Source organism: Onychomys torridus, chromosome 10 (assembly GCF_903995425.1).
Source record: "Onychomys torridus chromosome 10, mOncTor1.1, whole genome shotgun sequence".
Lineage (NCBI taxonomy): Eukaryota > Metazoa > Chordata > Mammalia > Rodentia > Cricetidae > Onychomys > Onychomys torridus.
Window position 1 is genome coordinate 71,300,287 of NC_050452.1, and position 16,772 is coordinate 71,317,058.

General features: G+C 44.6%; 1 protein-coding gene across 1 annotated transcript in view; it reads left to right on the forward strand.

Moving 5' to 3' along the window:
- Positions 1–2,081: 2,081 nt before the first annotated feature.
- The window catches only part of Dipk1a (divergent protein kinase domain 1A), a 77,957-nt gene continuing 63,266 nt past the window's right edge, over positions 2,082–16,772 (forward strand). The window contains exon 1 of the mRNA XM_036200788.1: positions 2,082–2,218. Within this exon, the coding sequence (XP_036056681.1) occupies positions 2,165–2,218 (54 nt within the window). The 5' untranslated portion in view covers positions 2,082–2,164. The remainder of the gene's footprint in view (positions 2,219–16,772) is intronic.

Consider the following 16,772-nt stretch of genomic DNA (forward strand, 5'->3'; position numbering starts at 1 on the left):
ACTCCCCAACCCAAATAGACTCCACCTGAATTCAAAATACATAGCTCAAGTGCAAAGTGGGACTCTTGACCTTTTCCTTCTAGCTAACTCTGTCTGCAGTCTTCTCCACCCCTCACTACCCCATTATTTATCAGCCCCACGCCCCTTAGACAAGGTCTAACTATGTAGCAATGGGGCACAGAACTGGCCATGTAAACCAGGCAGGTCCTGAACTCACCATGATCTGCCTCCCTCTATTTCTCCACTACACCAGCCTTATCCCCTTTCTTGATCAGATCAATTGTTTTTATTTATTTATTTTGAGACAGGGTTTTGTGTAGCCCAAACTGGCTGGGTTGAGGCTGGTCTTGAATTCTTGATCCTCTTACACCTCCCAAGTACTATGAGTGCAGGCTCTTACCAAACTTTGCTATATTCACTGTGTTTATTATTTATTGCCAGTCTTCCATCTCCAAAATGTAATATCCATAAAGGTAGGGATTTTGCCTTCTTTGTCTTTCTGTGTATACAGCAGAACAATTTCAAGTGTCTGGGTACTAAGAAAATATTTTCTGAGGGGCTGGGGAGATTGCTCTGTTGTTCTGAGGGCTTCCTGGTTCTTCAGAGGACCTGAGTATGGTTCATGGCACCCAAGATGGGCAGCTTAAGATCAACTGTAATTGTAATTCCAGCTCCGGGTGATCTGTCACCCTCTTTTGGTCTTTATGGGCAATCACACACATATACACATATAAATAAAACAAATTTAAAATATTAAACAAAACCAGTAGGATCTATCCTTTTCTTCCTTTCCTCCCCTACTTCCTTGCCTCCCTTAAGTCTGTCTTAAGTAGCCCAGCTTGGCTTTGAACACCTGATCCCGTTTACACTTTCCAAGGGCTGGAATTGGAGGCACAATTCACCATGCCCTGTTCATATTCATCTTTATTCTAGAAATTACTGAAGTCACTTAATTAAAAATGTAAGTCGGGTTGGGGATTTAGCTCAGTGGTAGAGTGCTTGCTTAGCAAGTGCAAGGCCCTGGGTTCGATCCTCAGCTCAAAAAAAAAAAAAAAAAGTAAGTCAGTGTACAATGTATTTATTTGCAAGCAACAGATACTTCCCAGGTTAAAAACCTGTCATTAGAAACGGAAAGCACTAGACACAAACTTAGTGGCCATCAAGGGAAAGCACGGCTTACGAGGAAAACCTAAAGTAGGAACTGCATCTTCCTGCGTTAGTTTCTCAGATCAATAGCTGTGCTCCTTCTGGGTTGGCTTTTTCCCTTATTTGGCCCTCAGTGTCAAAGAAGGGCGCCACGCCCTGCGTTGTGTAGCCTTAACTGAGTTGCTCTGCCACGTCCCCGGGCTCCTGCCTTTAGAATTGTGTTTAATTCGCCATTTATTTATTTATTTATTTATTTTAACCTTCGAATCTGGATTCTGTGGCAGAGGCAAGAAAACTCTGAAGCGGTTTTGCAAACAATGCAAACTTAAAAAAAAAAAAAAAGTCAAAATTGTAAAAAAAAAAAAGAAAAGAAAGTTGAAGGCACGCAGAGCGGCGAAGTGGCTGCAAGGCCACGCAGAACTGAGCGGGAAGCAGCCCCGTCCTCCCTCAGACACTGGTGGCGGCGTCTGCGGGGCCGAGGGCGCCTCCTTTCCCTGGAGAGGGACTACGAGCCAGTCCCCGAGCCAGCAGCTCCAAGCATCCTTGCAATTTAGATGCAACCGGCTCGCACAGGTCCCGACTCCAAACAGAGTCCGGAAGGAGCGCGCACCGCGGGCTCAGCCTGGGCAGCCGCGGGCCGGGCACAGCCGAGAGGGCGGGCGCTCCAGCGAGCCCTCGTTCCGCGCACCCCCGCGCCGCCCGCGCACCCCCGCGCCCGCGCCCCTGCCCCTCCCCGGCCCGCGCCTCCCCTTTAAGCACCGAGGCGCAGGCGGATTTGTGTCGGCGGAGCGGGGCGCCCGCGCCCTGACAGCCGCCGCCGCCGCGGCTGGGGTGGGGGTGGGGTTCCGCGCGCCAGGCCGGCCTCCGCCTCCCGCCGCCCTCGCCGCAGCGCGGCCGCGGGGAGCGCGCGCCCGGGGGCGGGCCGTGGGCGGGCCGGCGGGGCAGGGGCGGGGAGGCCGGCGGGCGGCCGCGCTCGGGTCCGCCTCCGACTGCGGCGCGGCGGGGCGATGTGAGTGCCATGGCGAGGAGTCTCTGCGCGGGGGCCTGGCTGAGGAAACCGCATTACCTCCAGGTAGGCCGGCCGCGGCCCCGCCACGCGCCCTGCGCACCGCGCCACGCGGGACTCGGCGCCCCGTCCTCCCTCCGCGAGCGCCCCGCCGCCTCCCGCGGACCGGCACCTGGCGGCGCGCCCTCCTCCGTCCCGGTTCGCCCCGCGTCCCGCTCCCCGGGCGCCGCCCCTAGCCCTGCGCCCCTCCGAGTCCCGGCCCGGGACGTGCCGCGGTTCCCTCCTCTGCGTGCTCCCCCCCTCTCCTCGAGGGCCCCCCAGACCTGCCATTCCTGACTCCGTGTCTCGAGTAGGAAAAGGTGGTGTGTCATTCCTCCATATTTCAGAGAGTCGTGACCAATTGTTGTACCGGTGGGTCTCCGGGTCCCTGCCAGCGGCTGTGCCTGGTGCAGAACCCCTGGGGTTGGTGTTCCCACCGCAAGCCTGGTTTAAATGGGAGGGAGGAATCGGCCAGCCGAACCGAGGCGATGGACATTTCGCTTTGGTAAAAGGAAGGGGGGTAGTGGCTGTTGCGCGGCTCTCCAGTCAGCTCCCCAGCAGTGCGAACGCAATTCCCAGTCACGTCGTGTGTACTGTTGGCGTGTTAATTTTTTATGATTTTCTGTTCCGCTGCCAGCCGGCTTTAGAACCCCACTGCTGCCTTCGTGCACTGTTTGGTCACCAGGGGGACCTAGTAGACGTCGTGAGTAGCTGATCGCAAATCCATCACTCGGATGGAAAAACAGCTACAAATCAGTGCCCCACACTGTGTCGACAGGGTTGTGTGTTTCCACAGGACACTGCTTACATCAAAAGGCCTGAAGGTATGGGAAGGGTACTGGGTCAGCTGGTGGTGCATCTTAGAAGTATGAAAAAAACAAAAAAGTTGAGAAGGAACCATCTGAGTCCAAGTGAATCTTACGTTTTTATTTGAAATTTGCATGTCATTACTCCGAAATGAGTGACATGCTGCAGATTGAAAAGATGACTGGACAGTAAGGGTGTAAGACTGAATGCTCTGTTTGTAGCAGCAGCAACCACTAGAAATAGTTGTGCCCTGAACACCAGTATTAGAACCAATTTAGAATTCCACCCTTGCCAGATGACCCTTTATTGTTGAAGTAGCTTGTCATATTTAAATCTTTTAGCTCAAACTACCTAGTTTTTTATTATTAGGTTTTTTTGGTTTGGTAGAGCTTTAGGCTTTAGTTGTTTGGGCTCTAACTGCTGTCCACAGATGCGAACACAATGACAGCTCTGTAGCACTACAACACAAGGGTTTTCTGATTTGGTTGAGGCTATAGCTCAGAGGCACCTGGGTTCAATCCCCAGCAGCATAAAAAAAAAGTTTTAGAAATAGTTATGCTTCCATCAATGACAAATAGCATTTTTTAAATCAAGGAGTTTCTCTTTTTTTCCCCCACTTTTAAAATTTATTTTTCTATTACCAGCTTGATACAGTATAAATCCTTATCCTAATTGTGAAATGTTTCATTGAGGCTTGCCCAGTAATTGAGTGAAACCAAAACTTACTATAAGCCACAGTCATCCTAGGGTCTGCCTTGCTATATAGTCTTCCTGGTTCTGTGGGTTGCAGTTTGATTGTTCTTTGCTTTCTATCTAGAATCCACTTATGAGTGAGTGCATACCATGTTTGTCCTTCTGGATTTGGGTTACCTCACTCAGGATGATTTTTTTCTAGTTCCATCCATTTGCCTGCAAATTTCATGCTGTCATTGTTTTTTTTCTCTGCTGAGTGGTACTCCATTGTGTATATGTACCACATTTTCTTAATCCATTCTTCAGTTGACAGGCATCTAGGTTGTTTCCAGGTTCTGGCTATTACAAATAGTGCTGCTATGAACATAGCTGAGCATGTATCTTTGTGGTATGGTTGAGCATTCCTTGGGTATATCCCCAAGAGTGGTATGGCTGGGTCTTGAGGTAGATCGATTCCCAATTTTCTGAGAAACTGCCATACTGATTTCCACAGTGGTTGTACAAGTTTGCACTCCCACCAGCAGTGGAGGAGTGTTACCTTTGCTCCGCATCCTCTCCAGCATTGACTGTCATTAGTGTTTTTGATCACAGCCATTCTGACAGGTGTAAGGTGGTATCTCAGAGGCGTTTTGATTTGCATTTCTCTGATGATTAAGGATGTTGAGCATTTCTTTAAATGTCTTTCAGCCATTTGTGATTCTTTTTTAGTGAATTCTCTGTTTAGCTCTTTAGCTCATTTTTTAATTGGATGGTTCAGTATTTTGATGTCTAGTTTCTTGAGTTCTTTATATACTGTGGAGATCAGTCCTCTGTCAGATGTGGGGTGGGTAAAGGTCTTTTCTCATTCTGTAGGCTGTCTTTTTGTCTTATTGACTGTGTCCTTTGCCCTGCAAAAGCTTCTCAGTTTCAAGAGGTCCCATTTATTAATTGTTGTGCTCAGTGTCTGTACTGCTGGTGTTATATTTAGGAAGTGATCTTTGGTGCCATTGTGTTCAAGACTACTTCCTACTTTCTCTTCTATTAAGTTTAGTGTAACTGGATTTATGTTGAGGTCTTTGATCCACTGGATTTGAGTTTTGTGCATGGTGACAGATATGGATCTATTTGTAATCTTTTACGACAAACAGCATTTTTAGCTTTCTGAATTTGCATCATTGTCAATAATCAAATTAAGAGTAAGCTTGCCAGTGGGAAAGGGAGACCTCATCTAAAAAAAAAAAATAATAATAATAATAATAAGGTAAACTCAAGATTTCTTTTTTTTGTTTGTTTGTTTGTTTTTGAGACAGGGTTTCTCTGTGTAGCTTTGCGCCTTTCTTGGAACTCACTCTGTATCCCAGGCTGGCGTCGAACTCACAGAGATCCGCCTGGCTCTGCCTCCCAAGTGCTGGGATTAAAGGTGTGCACCACCACCGGCCCGGCAAGATTTGTTTTTAATGACAAGTTCTCATGTAGCCCAGATTGGCTTAGAACTAGGCAGGTAGCTGAGGATGACCTTGAACTTCTGATCCTCCTCTGTTATGTGTGTTACTACAGGAGTTCAGAGAGCACAAATCAGTGTTGTTCTTCAGGGGCCACTTTCCTGGCTTTTTTGTTTTGTTTTCCAGAGGGTTTCTCTGTGTAGCTCTGGCTGTCCTGGAACTCACTCTGTAGACCAGGCTGGCCTTAAACACACAGAGATCCGCCTGCCTCTGCCTCCCGAGTGCTGGGATCAAAGGTGTGCGTCACCACCGCCTGTGTTTTTGAGACAAGGGCTCCAGTATAACTAGGCTAGGCTGACTGGCTGGCCTGTGAACCCAGGGGTCCTCCTGTCCCACTTTTCCAGCCCTGGGATTTCAAGAGTGTGCAGGTGCTGGGCATCAAGTTCAGTGCCTCATGTGTGAGCAGCAAGCCCTTTACAGACAACTAGCTCCATAGCCTCAGTTTCTTCTTCCGTTTCTCCTGGACTCTCCTTCTTAGTTAGTTGCACATTATCCCTAGCAGGGTATTAACTAACTAAATTCCATTTGTCATGGAGAGGGTCTATCTATCTCCTTTGTGCACTATCTCCTTTGGCAGAACAAAATAAAAACACTTTCCCCTTAACAGCTTGTTTATCCCTCCCTCTCTCCCCCCTTTTGCCCTCCCTGCCTCACTTCCCTTCCCTCTCCCCACCCCCCCCCCACCCACAGCTAGTAACCCAGGCTGGCCTTGAACACTGACCTTCCTGCTTCTACCTCCCAAGTGCAGGGACTACACATGTGCACCTCTGTACCTTGCTTCAGGGAAACCAGTTCTGATTTTATGTTTTGAGAGAATGTCTTATAATACAAATACCTGTTTTGAGGGGTTTTCATTTTTACTTCTGTGTTCTTTTGAAATAAGGTCTTGCTATGTATCCTTGTAGGCTGGCTTGGTACTTGATATATAGCTCAGGTTGACCTCAGATTCATAGTGGACCTTCTGCCTTAGCCTCTCAAGTACTGGGATAATAGTCATGCCCTGTCACGCCTGGCCAGGTCCCTGAGAGTAGTAACATTTCTGCACACATGCATTTCGGTAATCATTCGACAGGTATAGGAGAAACAGCAGTGTACTAGATTTATTTCTAAGAGGAAGGGAGATAAAAGGCTGGGAAGAGGAGATGAAGTTTTTAGAGACCAGTTTTATATATTTGATAGTTTTGCTGTTGGTGGGGGTTAAAGATGATTTATGTTCCATTTTAGGCCTTAGGGCTTGCAAGTTTCTTTTCCCCCGTTTTTTTTCTTAGCAATTTTCCTTCTTTTTTTTCTTCCTTTTTTTTTTTTTTTTAAAGTTTTTGGAGACAGACTTTCTCTGTGTAACAGCCCTGGCTGTCCTCTTTGTAGACCAGGCTGGCCTGGAACTCACAGACATATGCCTCCCAAATGCTGGGACTAAAGGCAGGTGCCACCACACAGTTAGCATCTTTTTCTTTAAAATTTATTTTTCATACAATATATTTTGATTGCTTTTCCCTTCACCCAGCTTCTCCTGCCTCTGCCTCCTGAGTGCTGGGATTAAAGGCGTGCGCCACCGCCACCCAGTGAGAACATTTATTTTTTATTTTATGTGTATGATGTTTTGCCTGCATATGTATGTGCAACATGTATGTACCTGGTGTCTGTGGAGGGTAGAGGAGGGCGTCATATCACTGGAACTGGAGTTATGGGTAGTTGTGAACCAATATGAGGGTTCTGGGAACTGAACCTGGATCTTTTTCACAAGAGCAGTAAGTGCTTTTAACCGCTGAGCTGTGTCTCCAGCCCTTTTCCCGATCATTTAGAAGGGGAAACTTAATCATTTGACTTGTCAAGGAGCTTCACTCAGAGTTTCCATTCACCTTGATGTCACTGTGGTAGTTGCTGCTACTTCCAGAAAATGAAGCATCGTGAGCTAGTTAAAAACAAAACAAGGGCTGGAGAGATGGAGAAGGGTTAAGAGTACTGGCTGATCTTCCAAAGGTCCATCGGGTTCAATTCCCAGCATCTACATGGTGGCTCACAACCATCTGTAATAAGATCTGGTGACCTCTTTTGACCTGCAGAGATACATGCAGACGGAACACTGTATACATAATAAATACATCTTAAAGAAAACAATAATTGAGTCCCTCCCCTCATCCCCAAAACTTAGTATTTTGTGATTGCTGTTATAATTTCTGCCATAAGCTATAATAGGAGTCTGTGAGTTCCTAACTATTGTGATCATCTTTGTTGATACAGCCAAGAGATTCTACTACTTTCAAAGAAAGAGCTTAGGTGCTGTATCATATAGTGAGATACTATTTAACAGTAAAGACTGAAATAGATCAGAGGTTGCTTAGAGTTGGGTGAAAAATGAAGTGTCTACTAATGGGGTAGGTTTGTTTTTTTAAGAGAAATTCTGTAGTATCTGAATTTGAAGAGTAAATTCTATAGGATATGAATTACAGTTCAGTAAACAAAAGGATGAGAGGAAGTGGAAGGAGAGTGACCCATGGAGCTGACCCTGTGGACACTGACCTTTTTCTTCCTCCTTGCCAGCGTTCTGGTGCAGGCAGCAGTTACTTCCAGGACAGCGGTGTAAGTAAATGCACCGCACAGCCTCTGCATGAGTTCGCTAATAACCGTGTACCTTCGTGCTGGTCAGTGCATCATTCTCAGAGCAGGCTAACGTACGGCAGCATCTTTAGCCACTGTTTTGTTGAAAAGTTACCCAGGAAATAACTCTTCCTGTATGTGCCAAGTGTTACAGTGTATTCAACAGAGTTAGACTCTTGACTCTTGGCTCAGAAACTTGCTCTGTCAACCAGCTTAAATAACCCCTCTTAGTTGGTATTTCTCTTTCTTTTATCATTATAGCATGAACGTCTCGGGACCTGCTGGTTGTGGTAACTGCATTGCACCTGCATGTGTTTTTAGCAGTGTGTTTTTTACAAATTGGGATCTATTTTTGTTTGGGGTTTACTCCAATTGAGTAACCTTATAATTTGTTGGCTTTAGAGTAAGGATGATAACACAGTAGCCCTAAAATTTGTTGGCTTTAGTTTAGAATACCTGTTTTCTTCTATCATTAAGCTCTGGAAGAATGAAGGTTAAAACAGTTTGGGACTGCTGGTCGGTGGTGGCTCACACCTTTAATCCTGGCACTCACGAGGCAGAGGCAGTCCTGGTCTAGTGAGTGAGTTCCAGGACAGCCAGGGCTACACAGTGAAATCCTTTCTTGAACCCCCCTTCCTCCCAAAAAAGGCAGTTTGGGGTAATTTAATATGCTTAGATTATAAACATTCTCCATTCCAGTCATTCTGCTCATACTCTGTAACATAGGAAAAAATTCTTCAAGCCTAATGATATTTGAAATCCAAGACTTCTTCCTTTGAAGATTTTCAAGCCCTTTAGGTAGGAAGGTTTTAAATTTCGACTGCCCTGGCGTTTTTAGTATGTGTTCAGTCAGGGCTGTCACATATGGATGAACAGACATTTTTTGTTTTGTTGACTCTTTGAGAGTGTCTCCTGGTCAGCCGTATGTATCTCGCAGTGGCCTTGAACTTGTGGCGGCCCTCTTGCTGCTGAGATACAGTTACGCACCACTATACCAATGGCCTGATCTAATAAGACTGTTGATTCTTATTCCACATTTCTTTTGTTGTTTGTCTTTTGAGACAGAATTATATGTTGGCTGTCTTTGGTTGTCCTTCCCTCACTCCCCAAGCGTTGGTATTGTAAGCATGTCATCTATCATCCAGAATTTCTGATAACCTGGAAATTTGGCTTACATTAGCACCATTTTTCAAATAGTTTGGTTCTTTGTGCCTTAATATGGGTAATTTGTAGGATTTAGTTCCAGGGAGAGTTTCTGGCATATCAGTGGTAGCTGTACCAGTGTTGACAAATGCTAGAGTAAAAGTAATAAGGCCTCCCGAAACTTCTGGATCAAAGGGTGTTTAGGACAGGTAGTTCTGTATTCCCAGAGGTTGGCAGTAGAAGCCCGTGCTCTGACCTTTGCCTGAGATTAAATCTCTAGTGCTGTGATTAGCTCTCTGAAGTTTAGTGTGTACAGAGACCAATAATGCTTTAAATTCAGTGTATGCCTGCAGTTCCAGGATTCAGGAAGCTGAGGAATAAGATTAGGAGTTGTACTGTATTCTGGGCTACCTAGTGAAACACCATCTCAAAAAACCAAAAAAAATGAAACCAAACTTAAGCATAGAGGTGGCGTGTAGTCATTTGATATTACTATGCTTCTTGAGAACATAAAAAAAATGATAAATTTGCTGGGCAGTGGTGGCACACGCCTTTAATCCCAGCACTAATTGGGGAGGCAGAGGTAGGCTGATCTCTGTGAGTCTGAGGAGACAGAGGAAGGTGGATCTCTGTGAGTTCAAGGCTAGCCTGGTCTACAGAGTGAGTTTCAGGACAGGCTCTAAAGGTACACAGAGAAACCCTATCTCTAAAACAAACAAACAAACAAACAAACAAACAAAACTCAAAACAAATGATAAATTTTCTAGCAAATCCCATCCTTACTAACTTAAAAACTATTTTATTTTTATGTGTATTGGTGTTTTGTGCCTAGTGCCTGTGGAGGCCAGAAGAGGGTGTTGGACCTCATGGAAATGGAGTTGCAGATGGCTGTTAATCACCATTTGGGTGCTGGGAATTGAACCTGGGTCCTTTGAAAAAACAGCCGGCACTCTTAGCTGCTGAGCCACCTCTCCAGCCCTCACATTACCTTTTTTGTTTATTTATTTGTTTTTTGAGACAGGCTCTCACTATTTAGCCCTCAATGTCCTGAAACTCACTATGTTGTCTAGGCTGGCCTTGAACTCGCCAAGATCAGCTTGCATCTGCCTCTTGTGCTGGTATTAAAGGTGTACAACAAAACATCCAGCAACCTAAATATTTTTAAATGTACTTTATGCACTTCGAGTGTGTCAGATCTCAGCCTCTCCTTTGCAAAGCTGAGACTCCACCCACTGAACTACTCCCTATTTCCTTCTGGCTCCTACCCCACCCTAGTCCTTGGTAACCACATCCTATTTTCTGTTTCTATTAGTTTGACTCTCTTAAAATACCTCGTGTAAATAGAACCCTGCAGTATTTTTCCGTCCATTATCTCCCCTCTCCCTCTCCTCTCTCATCTCTTCTTCTGTTTCTCCCTCCAGTTCTTTCCGCTCTCTTCTCACTTGCCTTCCTGTCTCCCCTCTTCTCCTCTCCTCTTCTTCCCCTTTTCCCTCAAGTCTCACTGTCTGGCACTCACGATCCTTGTGCTTCCACCTCTTGACTGTTAATGATAGTAATAATAACGATTCTTAAGTTTAAGTTTTATCTTTGAGAGTTTCATACATGTATGCAACAAAATATGGTCACATCGACCTCTTACCCCTATTTCCTCCTCCAACTCCTCCTATATTTTCCCCAACATGGTCCCATCCCAGATTTTTTTAAATAACCCAATAAATTCAGTTGTGTTACCCATCTGTACATGGGGTGTGGGGCCACCCACTGAAGCTCGGAAACCTCCCAGTGGCCACTTCCTCAAAACAGAATGAATAGCTCTCTATAAGAGTGGGGGGCCTGTCCATCATCTACCTCATCTGTGATGGGATTTGGCTGGCTGGATCTTGTTCAGGGCTTGTGCAGGTGACTACAGCTGCAGAGGCAGAGAGGCAGACATTTCTCTGTGAGTAGGAGACCAGTGTGGTCTACATGGTGAGTTCCGGGATAGCCAAGGATATGTAGAGAGAGCCTGTCTCAAAACAACAAAACAAAACAAAAGCAATGTACCACCAAATTCGGCTAAGGAAAAATTTTTTTTTCCTTTCTGGTTTTTCGAGACAGGGTTTCTCTGTGTAGTTTTGGTGCCTGTCCTGGATCTTGCTCTGTAGACCAGGCTGGCCTCGAACTCACAGAGATCCGCCTGCCTCTGCCTCCCAAGTGCTGGAATTAAAGGGGGTCCCGCTCTTTTGGGTGGTGAGACCACGTCAGGAGGCGTGAAGCAGCATGTGATCTGTCCCCAGCTTTCCAAGGACTCTTCAACTGGATTTACTTATTCTGTATCAGTGAGTCTGTTTTCCCCATAGAACCCCTTAATAAACTGATGTATATAGACCATTGAGGTTCTCATTACAAGTGGCACCCAACCTGATCTGAACCTGAACCTGATGTCTGTGGCTAGTCCACATGGCCTGCCTGAGCCTCCCACATCCCACCCCCAGCCCAGCCTTCGTGGCTGCCTGCCCCCTGCCTGGCACTTCCTGGACACACACACAATGGTGCTGTGTGTCATTACCACCCCCAAGCCAGTCTGCCCAGCTCGGCTCCATTCCACCCCACTCATATCTGCTTGCGGTGCCTGTGTTCCAACGCCCCCAAGTTGCTTTCCGCCCCATGAACAGGCAACAGTCAGCTGCAGCAGCCTCACTCAGACTCACCCCAAAGGCTCGAGCACTCACTTCATGGAGCTGCAGGTCCAGCCGAGCTCCCAGCAGTAAGATAAGCTCCCAAGATAAAACATAAATATTTTCTATAGTTTTGCAAAATGCAAATGGATTAGATATTATTACTGTAATTCTTACTTAATAACTGTTTTTTGTTTTACTATAATAAGGTTAAAACCTTCCTTTTTAATTAGACAAAAAAGGAGAAATGCTGTGGGATAATGCTCTTGTACACTGTAAAGATTTGTCACTCAAATTGGCTTATAAAATGCTGATTGGCCAGTGGCCAGGCAGGAATTATAGGTGGGGTGACCAGACCAGAATTCTGGAAAGAGGAAGGGCGGAGTTGGGAGTCACCAGCCAGATGCAGAGGAAACAAGCAAGATGAGAACGCTGCACTAAGAAAAGGTACCAAGCCACGAGGCTGAGCATAGATAAAAATGATGGGTAATTTAAGTATGAGCTAGTCAGTAATACTTGAGCTACTGGCCAGGCATCTAAGTAATGTTAAGCCTCTGAGTCAATTATTTGGGAACAGGCAGGTGGGAGAGAAACTTCTGCCTACACACTCCCAAGTGACATACCTCTAGTAAGGCCATACCTCCTAAGCCTCCCCAGCAGGTGAAGCAAGTGCCAGGCATTCAAATGCCAGCAACTATGGAATACATCTGTTATTCAAACCACAGCTCTCAAAGCCCAGGCTGGACACTGAAGTTGCAATGTAGCAAATGATGACCTTGAACTTCTGATAATTCTGCCTCTACCTCTGGAGTGCTGGGTTATGCATATGGTTTGTGAGGTATTAGGGATTGAACCCTTGGTTGCATGCATGCTAGATAAGCCTCCAGCGGAGCTACATTTCCAGTCCCAGGAAAAGTTACATTTGAAGTAATTTATGGAAATGTATTGTGTCCCAGTGTTCCTGTAACCAATCACCACAGATTTAGCCCCTGAAAGTTCAGTTATTTGTACCCTGATTTCAGTTCTGTAGGTCATATGTCTGGGCACATTTGGCTCTCTGATCCAGGTTTCACAGGGATGAAGTCAAGATCTCTAGGCCTGTTTCTCTCTGAGTTCTACGAATAAATTGGTTTTCAGACTCCTTTAGCCGTTGTCAGAACTTATTTCCATGTGGCTGTGGGACTGAGGTCCCCAGTTCTCTCTGGTGGCTGCTGGGTGGTTGTTCTTAACCTCTACATTCATGATTCCCTCATCTTCAAACTCAGCAACAGTGGCTGGGACATTGTTTCAAGTGTCTTCAGCTTCCCTTCCTTCCTCATCTTTTTCCTCCTTTTTTGTCTCTCTGACTCTTCTGCCATAGTCCTCTGCTCCCAGGGCTTGTGTAATTCTATTGGGTCCACCAGGACAACTAACTTCTTTCCAAGTCTTCTGATTAGCAGCTCATCTGCAGAACCCCTTCCACAGCAGTTCCTGGATCGGTGTTTGAATAACCAAGGAATAGGAATCCTGGAGGACATTTTTGGAGTTCTTTCTGCTAAAGGAAGATGTGACCGAATGATAACATTCATTTTCAAAAATGTTTTGTTTCTTTCTTATTAGTGTCAGATTTATTGTGGCAGCAGGACTAGGGATGTAACTCTGTAGTAGGGTGCCTGCTAATCATGCAGCACTGAGGGGAAAGGTAGTACTAAAGAAGAGATTGTAGAAGAGAGCTATGTGTTTTGCAATGCTGTTCACAATAACTAAGTTATGCAACCAACCTAGGTGCCAACGACAGAGATGCAGATAAGAACAAATTTGGTATGTGGAGACTGATTTTTTTTTTAAGCCATAAAGAAGAACCAGGTCACCAGGTGTCGCTTTTAGTCCTAGCTCTAGGGAGGCAGAGGCAGGCGCCAGCGGGGCTGAGGCTGAGGCTAGCCTGATTTATAATGTGAGTTCTAGGAGAGCGAGGGCTATACAGAGAAACACTGTTTCCAAAAAATTGAAGAGGAGGAGGAGAAAAAGAAGGAAGAAGAAGAAATAAGAAAAAAGAACCACCTCCACCAAGTCAATTGCTTGCAGGAAAATGGATGAAGCTAGAGGTCATCATGTTAAGTGAACTGAAACAATCTCCGAAAGTCAAATGTTGATTTTTTTCTCTAATTTGTGGTTTGTAGATCTTATATAGCCATGTAAAACCATGTATGTATTGTTTTAAAAAGAGAAAGAACTGTATGTTTGTCGACCTGGCAATTACCATGGAAAAAGTTTGGGGTATTTATTACAAGAGGAAAAATACAAATACTAAATTTGGAAACTCTTGTCTTTTACAGTAGTCAGTGCGCAAGTCTTTTGTATATCATGCAGACTAAATCACACATGAATGCATCATAGCGTTTTGTTCTTTTCCTAGATGGCCTACTAGAAGGGCCTACTCTTCCAGTTCAAAGCCTTCCTCCTTACATCTTGCTTCAGCATCATCTTTACCAAAGTACAAATCTAACTGGGCCTCCCTCCTTCTATACTTGTCCTTCAGTGGCCTTCCTTTACTTTCAGGAGGCCTGGTTCTGTGGAGAGCTTGGCCTTTATGCCTGCCACTATCACCACAGATGCCTTTTATTCCAGCAGTCTTGAGATACTTGACTTTTCCAAACATACCAGCATGCCACTTAGCTCTCATGTCTACTTCATCCTTTCCTCTTTGTTTTAAAATTTTCCTTTTATTTTGCAGTGCTGTGGATCGAACCCAGAGTATGTACATGCCAGACAAGTGCTCTATCATGTAACCACTTCCCAGTTCTACCATTTCCTCTTTGTCCTTAGTGCTCTTTATATCTGCTTATCTGTTTTTTGTTTGTTTGTTTTTCGAGACAGGGTTTCTCTGTGTAGCATTTGGAGCCTGTCCTGGATCTCACTCTGAAGATCAGGCTGGCCTGGAACTCACAGAGATCCACCTCCTCTGCCTCCCGAGTGCTGGGATTAAAGGCGTGCGCCGTTACCACTGGGCTGCTTATCTGTTTTATTCTCACTTATCTTTCAAGTCTCAATTCAAAGAGGAGGTGACCTTTGAACAGTCCCTCTCTAATACCTCCAGGTGTTAGCTTCATCTTTTGTTTGTCCCAGACTCTAAACAAATGATAGCCAGCACCCGTGTCTCTTACATGATCCTGAAGTATCTATCATCAGGGATTTCCTATCTTTTCTCAAAGTTGTCAGCTCCTTCAGAGCTGAAATGTCAGTTTCCTGTCTGTGTCCCTTATGCCTGACTCAGAGCAGGGGGCCCAATAAATGTTTGTAGAGTACAGTGAATCTGCTGAAACATTTATAGAGACATGGAGGTGGTTTTCCTGGGGAGTGGAGCAGGGGTGTTTTATTTGTTCATTTGCTTGGTTGAGAAAGGGTTTTGTATGTATACCAGGCGGACATGAACTCTAAGTGATTCTCCTGCGTTGGCTTCTTGGTGCTGGGTCCTACACATGCACCACTACAGCAGGCTCAAGACACAGTGTTATGGAACCGGTTAGCTACATTAATTCCTTATGTCAAAGCATGTGGATATAGGCAGTAAAGTGCACAACTGATCATACACTACAAGCCAAGAGTTCTTCCTTCCTGTCTCGCCTGCTTTTCTTCCAGACCATTTGTCTCACTTGTCTGGGAACGACACTCTAACTTCTGTGGCTCTAAAGAACATTGTATATATCCTAAGCGCTACCTAAGATGATGAATGTGGATGCTGGAAGAAATTAATAAAATACATAATAAGGAAATTTTCAAATATTTTTTATGATAGCTCATTTTATGTATTATTTTATGGGGTTCCGTTTTTCTTTTTTCTTTTCTTTTTTTTTAGCCCTGGTAGTCTTGGAACTTTATGTTTACCATACTGGCTTTTAACTCACAGAATTCCACCTGAGTCCTCCATGCTCATGTGAACATTGCTACTTAATAATTTTAACTTTTTATTATATTTTTATTCAGATATGTTTGTGTGTGGTTGCATACATGCCATAGCATAGATATGAAGGTCAATTTGTTGCAGGATATATTTTTTTCCTTCCACTTTGGATTCAGAGACTCAAACTTAGATTATCAGGCATGGTAGCAGGCACATTTATACGTTGAACTATCTCACCAACTCAAGAAACCTTAATTAGATTCCACGAGGCACAAAAATGAACATTGCACATATACAAAGGTAGCAGGGGGACGTCGGAAGAAGGGGCTTGGGAGGTAACAGAGTGGGGAAATGACCAAGGTATATTACGTAGCTGTATGAAATTGTGAAAGAAAAAATAAATATGAAAACTATAAATGGTATTACATTATTATAGGTTTTTAATTTTCCATGAAACAAAACCTCCTTTATAAACCTGAGACCAGTAGACTAAAGCTTGTAGAAGTTACCTGAAGAAACAGACCTTAACAGTTGCCTCTGTTATTAAGCCCATTCTTAGGAGGATTTTTCCCTTTCCAGAGAACACTACATATCTGCCAGTAGGGAAGAAAATGTGGCATTTGCAAATTCCCTAGCTTTGCTTGCTTTTTGACATTTCTGTTAAAGAATAATGATTTAAAACTAGTCCTAATAAAATACAAGTTATGTTTGAGAGCATCCAGGCCTTTCCCCCTGAGTTTTCCTATGGAATGATTACCTAGTTACACTCAGCTGTAGGTGAAGACGTTTTTTCTTTCATTTGCCTCTAACTCCAAATGACCTGGGCTAGTTGAAGAGCATCAAACCATTTTAATAATGAAAATGACTCACCTCAGAGAGAGCGTCAAACCATTTTAATAATGAAAATGACTCTCCTCCAGAGAGAGAGAGAGCAAGCGTCAAAAGGGAGAACCGGGTGTCAGTTGATATTATACATATTTTAAAAAGGCAAAGTAAATGTTCCTAGCAGACTGTGATTTATGTCTTAAGACCCAACATAATCAAAGTTTGTTCTGGCCTAAGATGAAAGACATCTCTAATTTTAGAATTCCCTAAAATGTGATTCTATAAATACTATTCAGTTCAGACCTAGTTTGTATGCTAAGATTACATTTCTTCTCTCTAGGGGTAGGGTAATGGTCCTTGGGATCCCAGGCTTCCCACATTAACAGCAACTGGATACTCTTTTCTCACGTACCATCAGTTCTTCATAATCAGGGTAATGGTTGTCCTGCTACAATGTCTTCATTTTCTTTGGGTGTGGAATGTGGTTTGATTTTGGT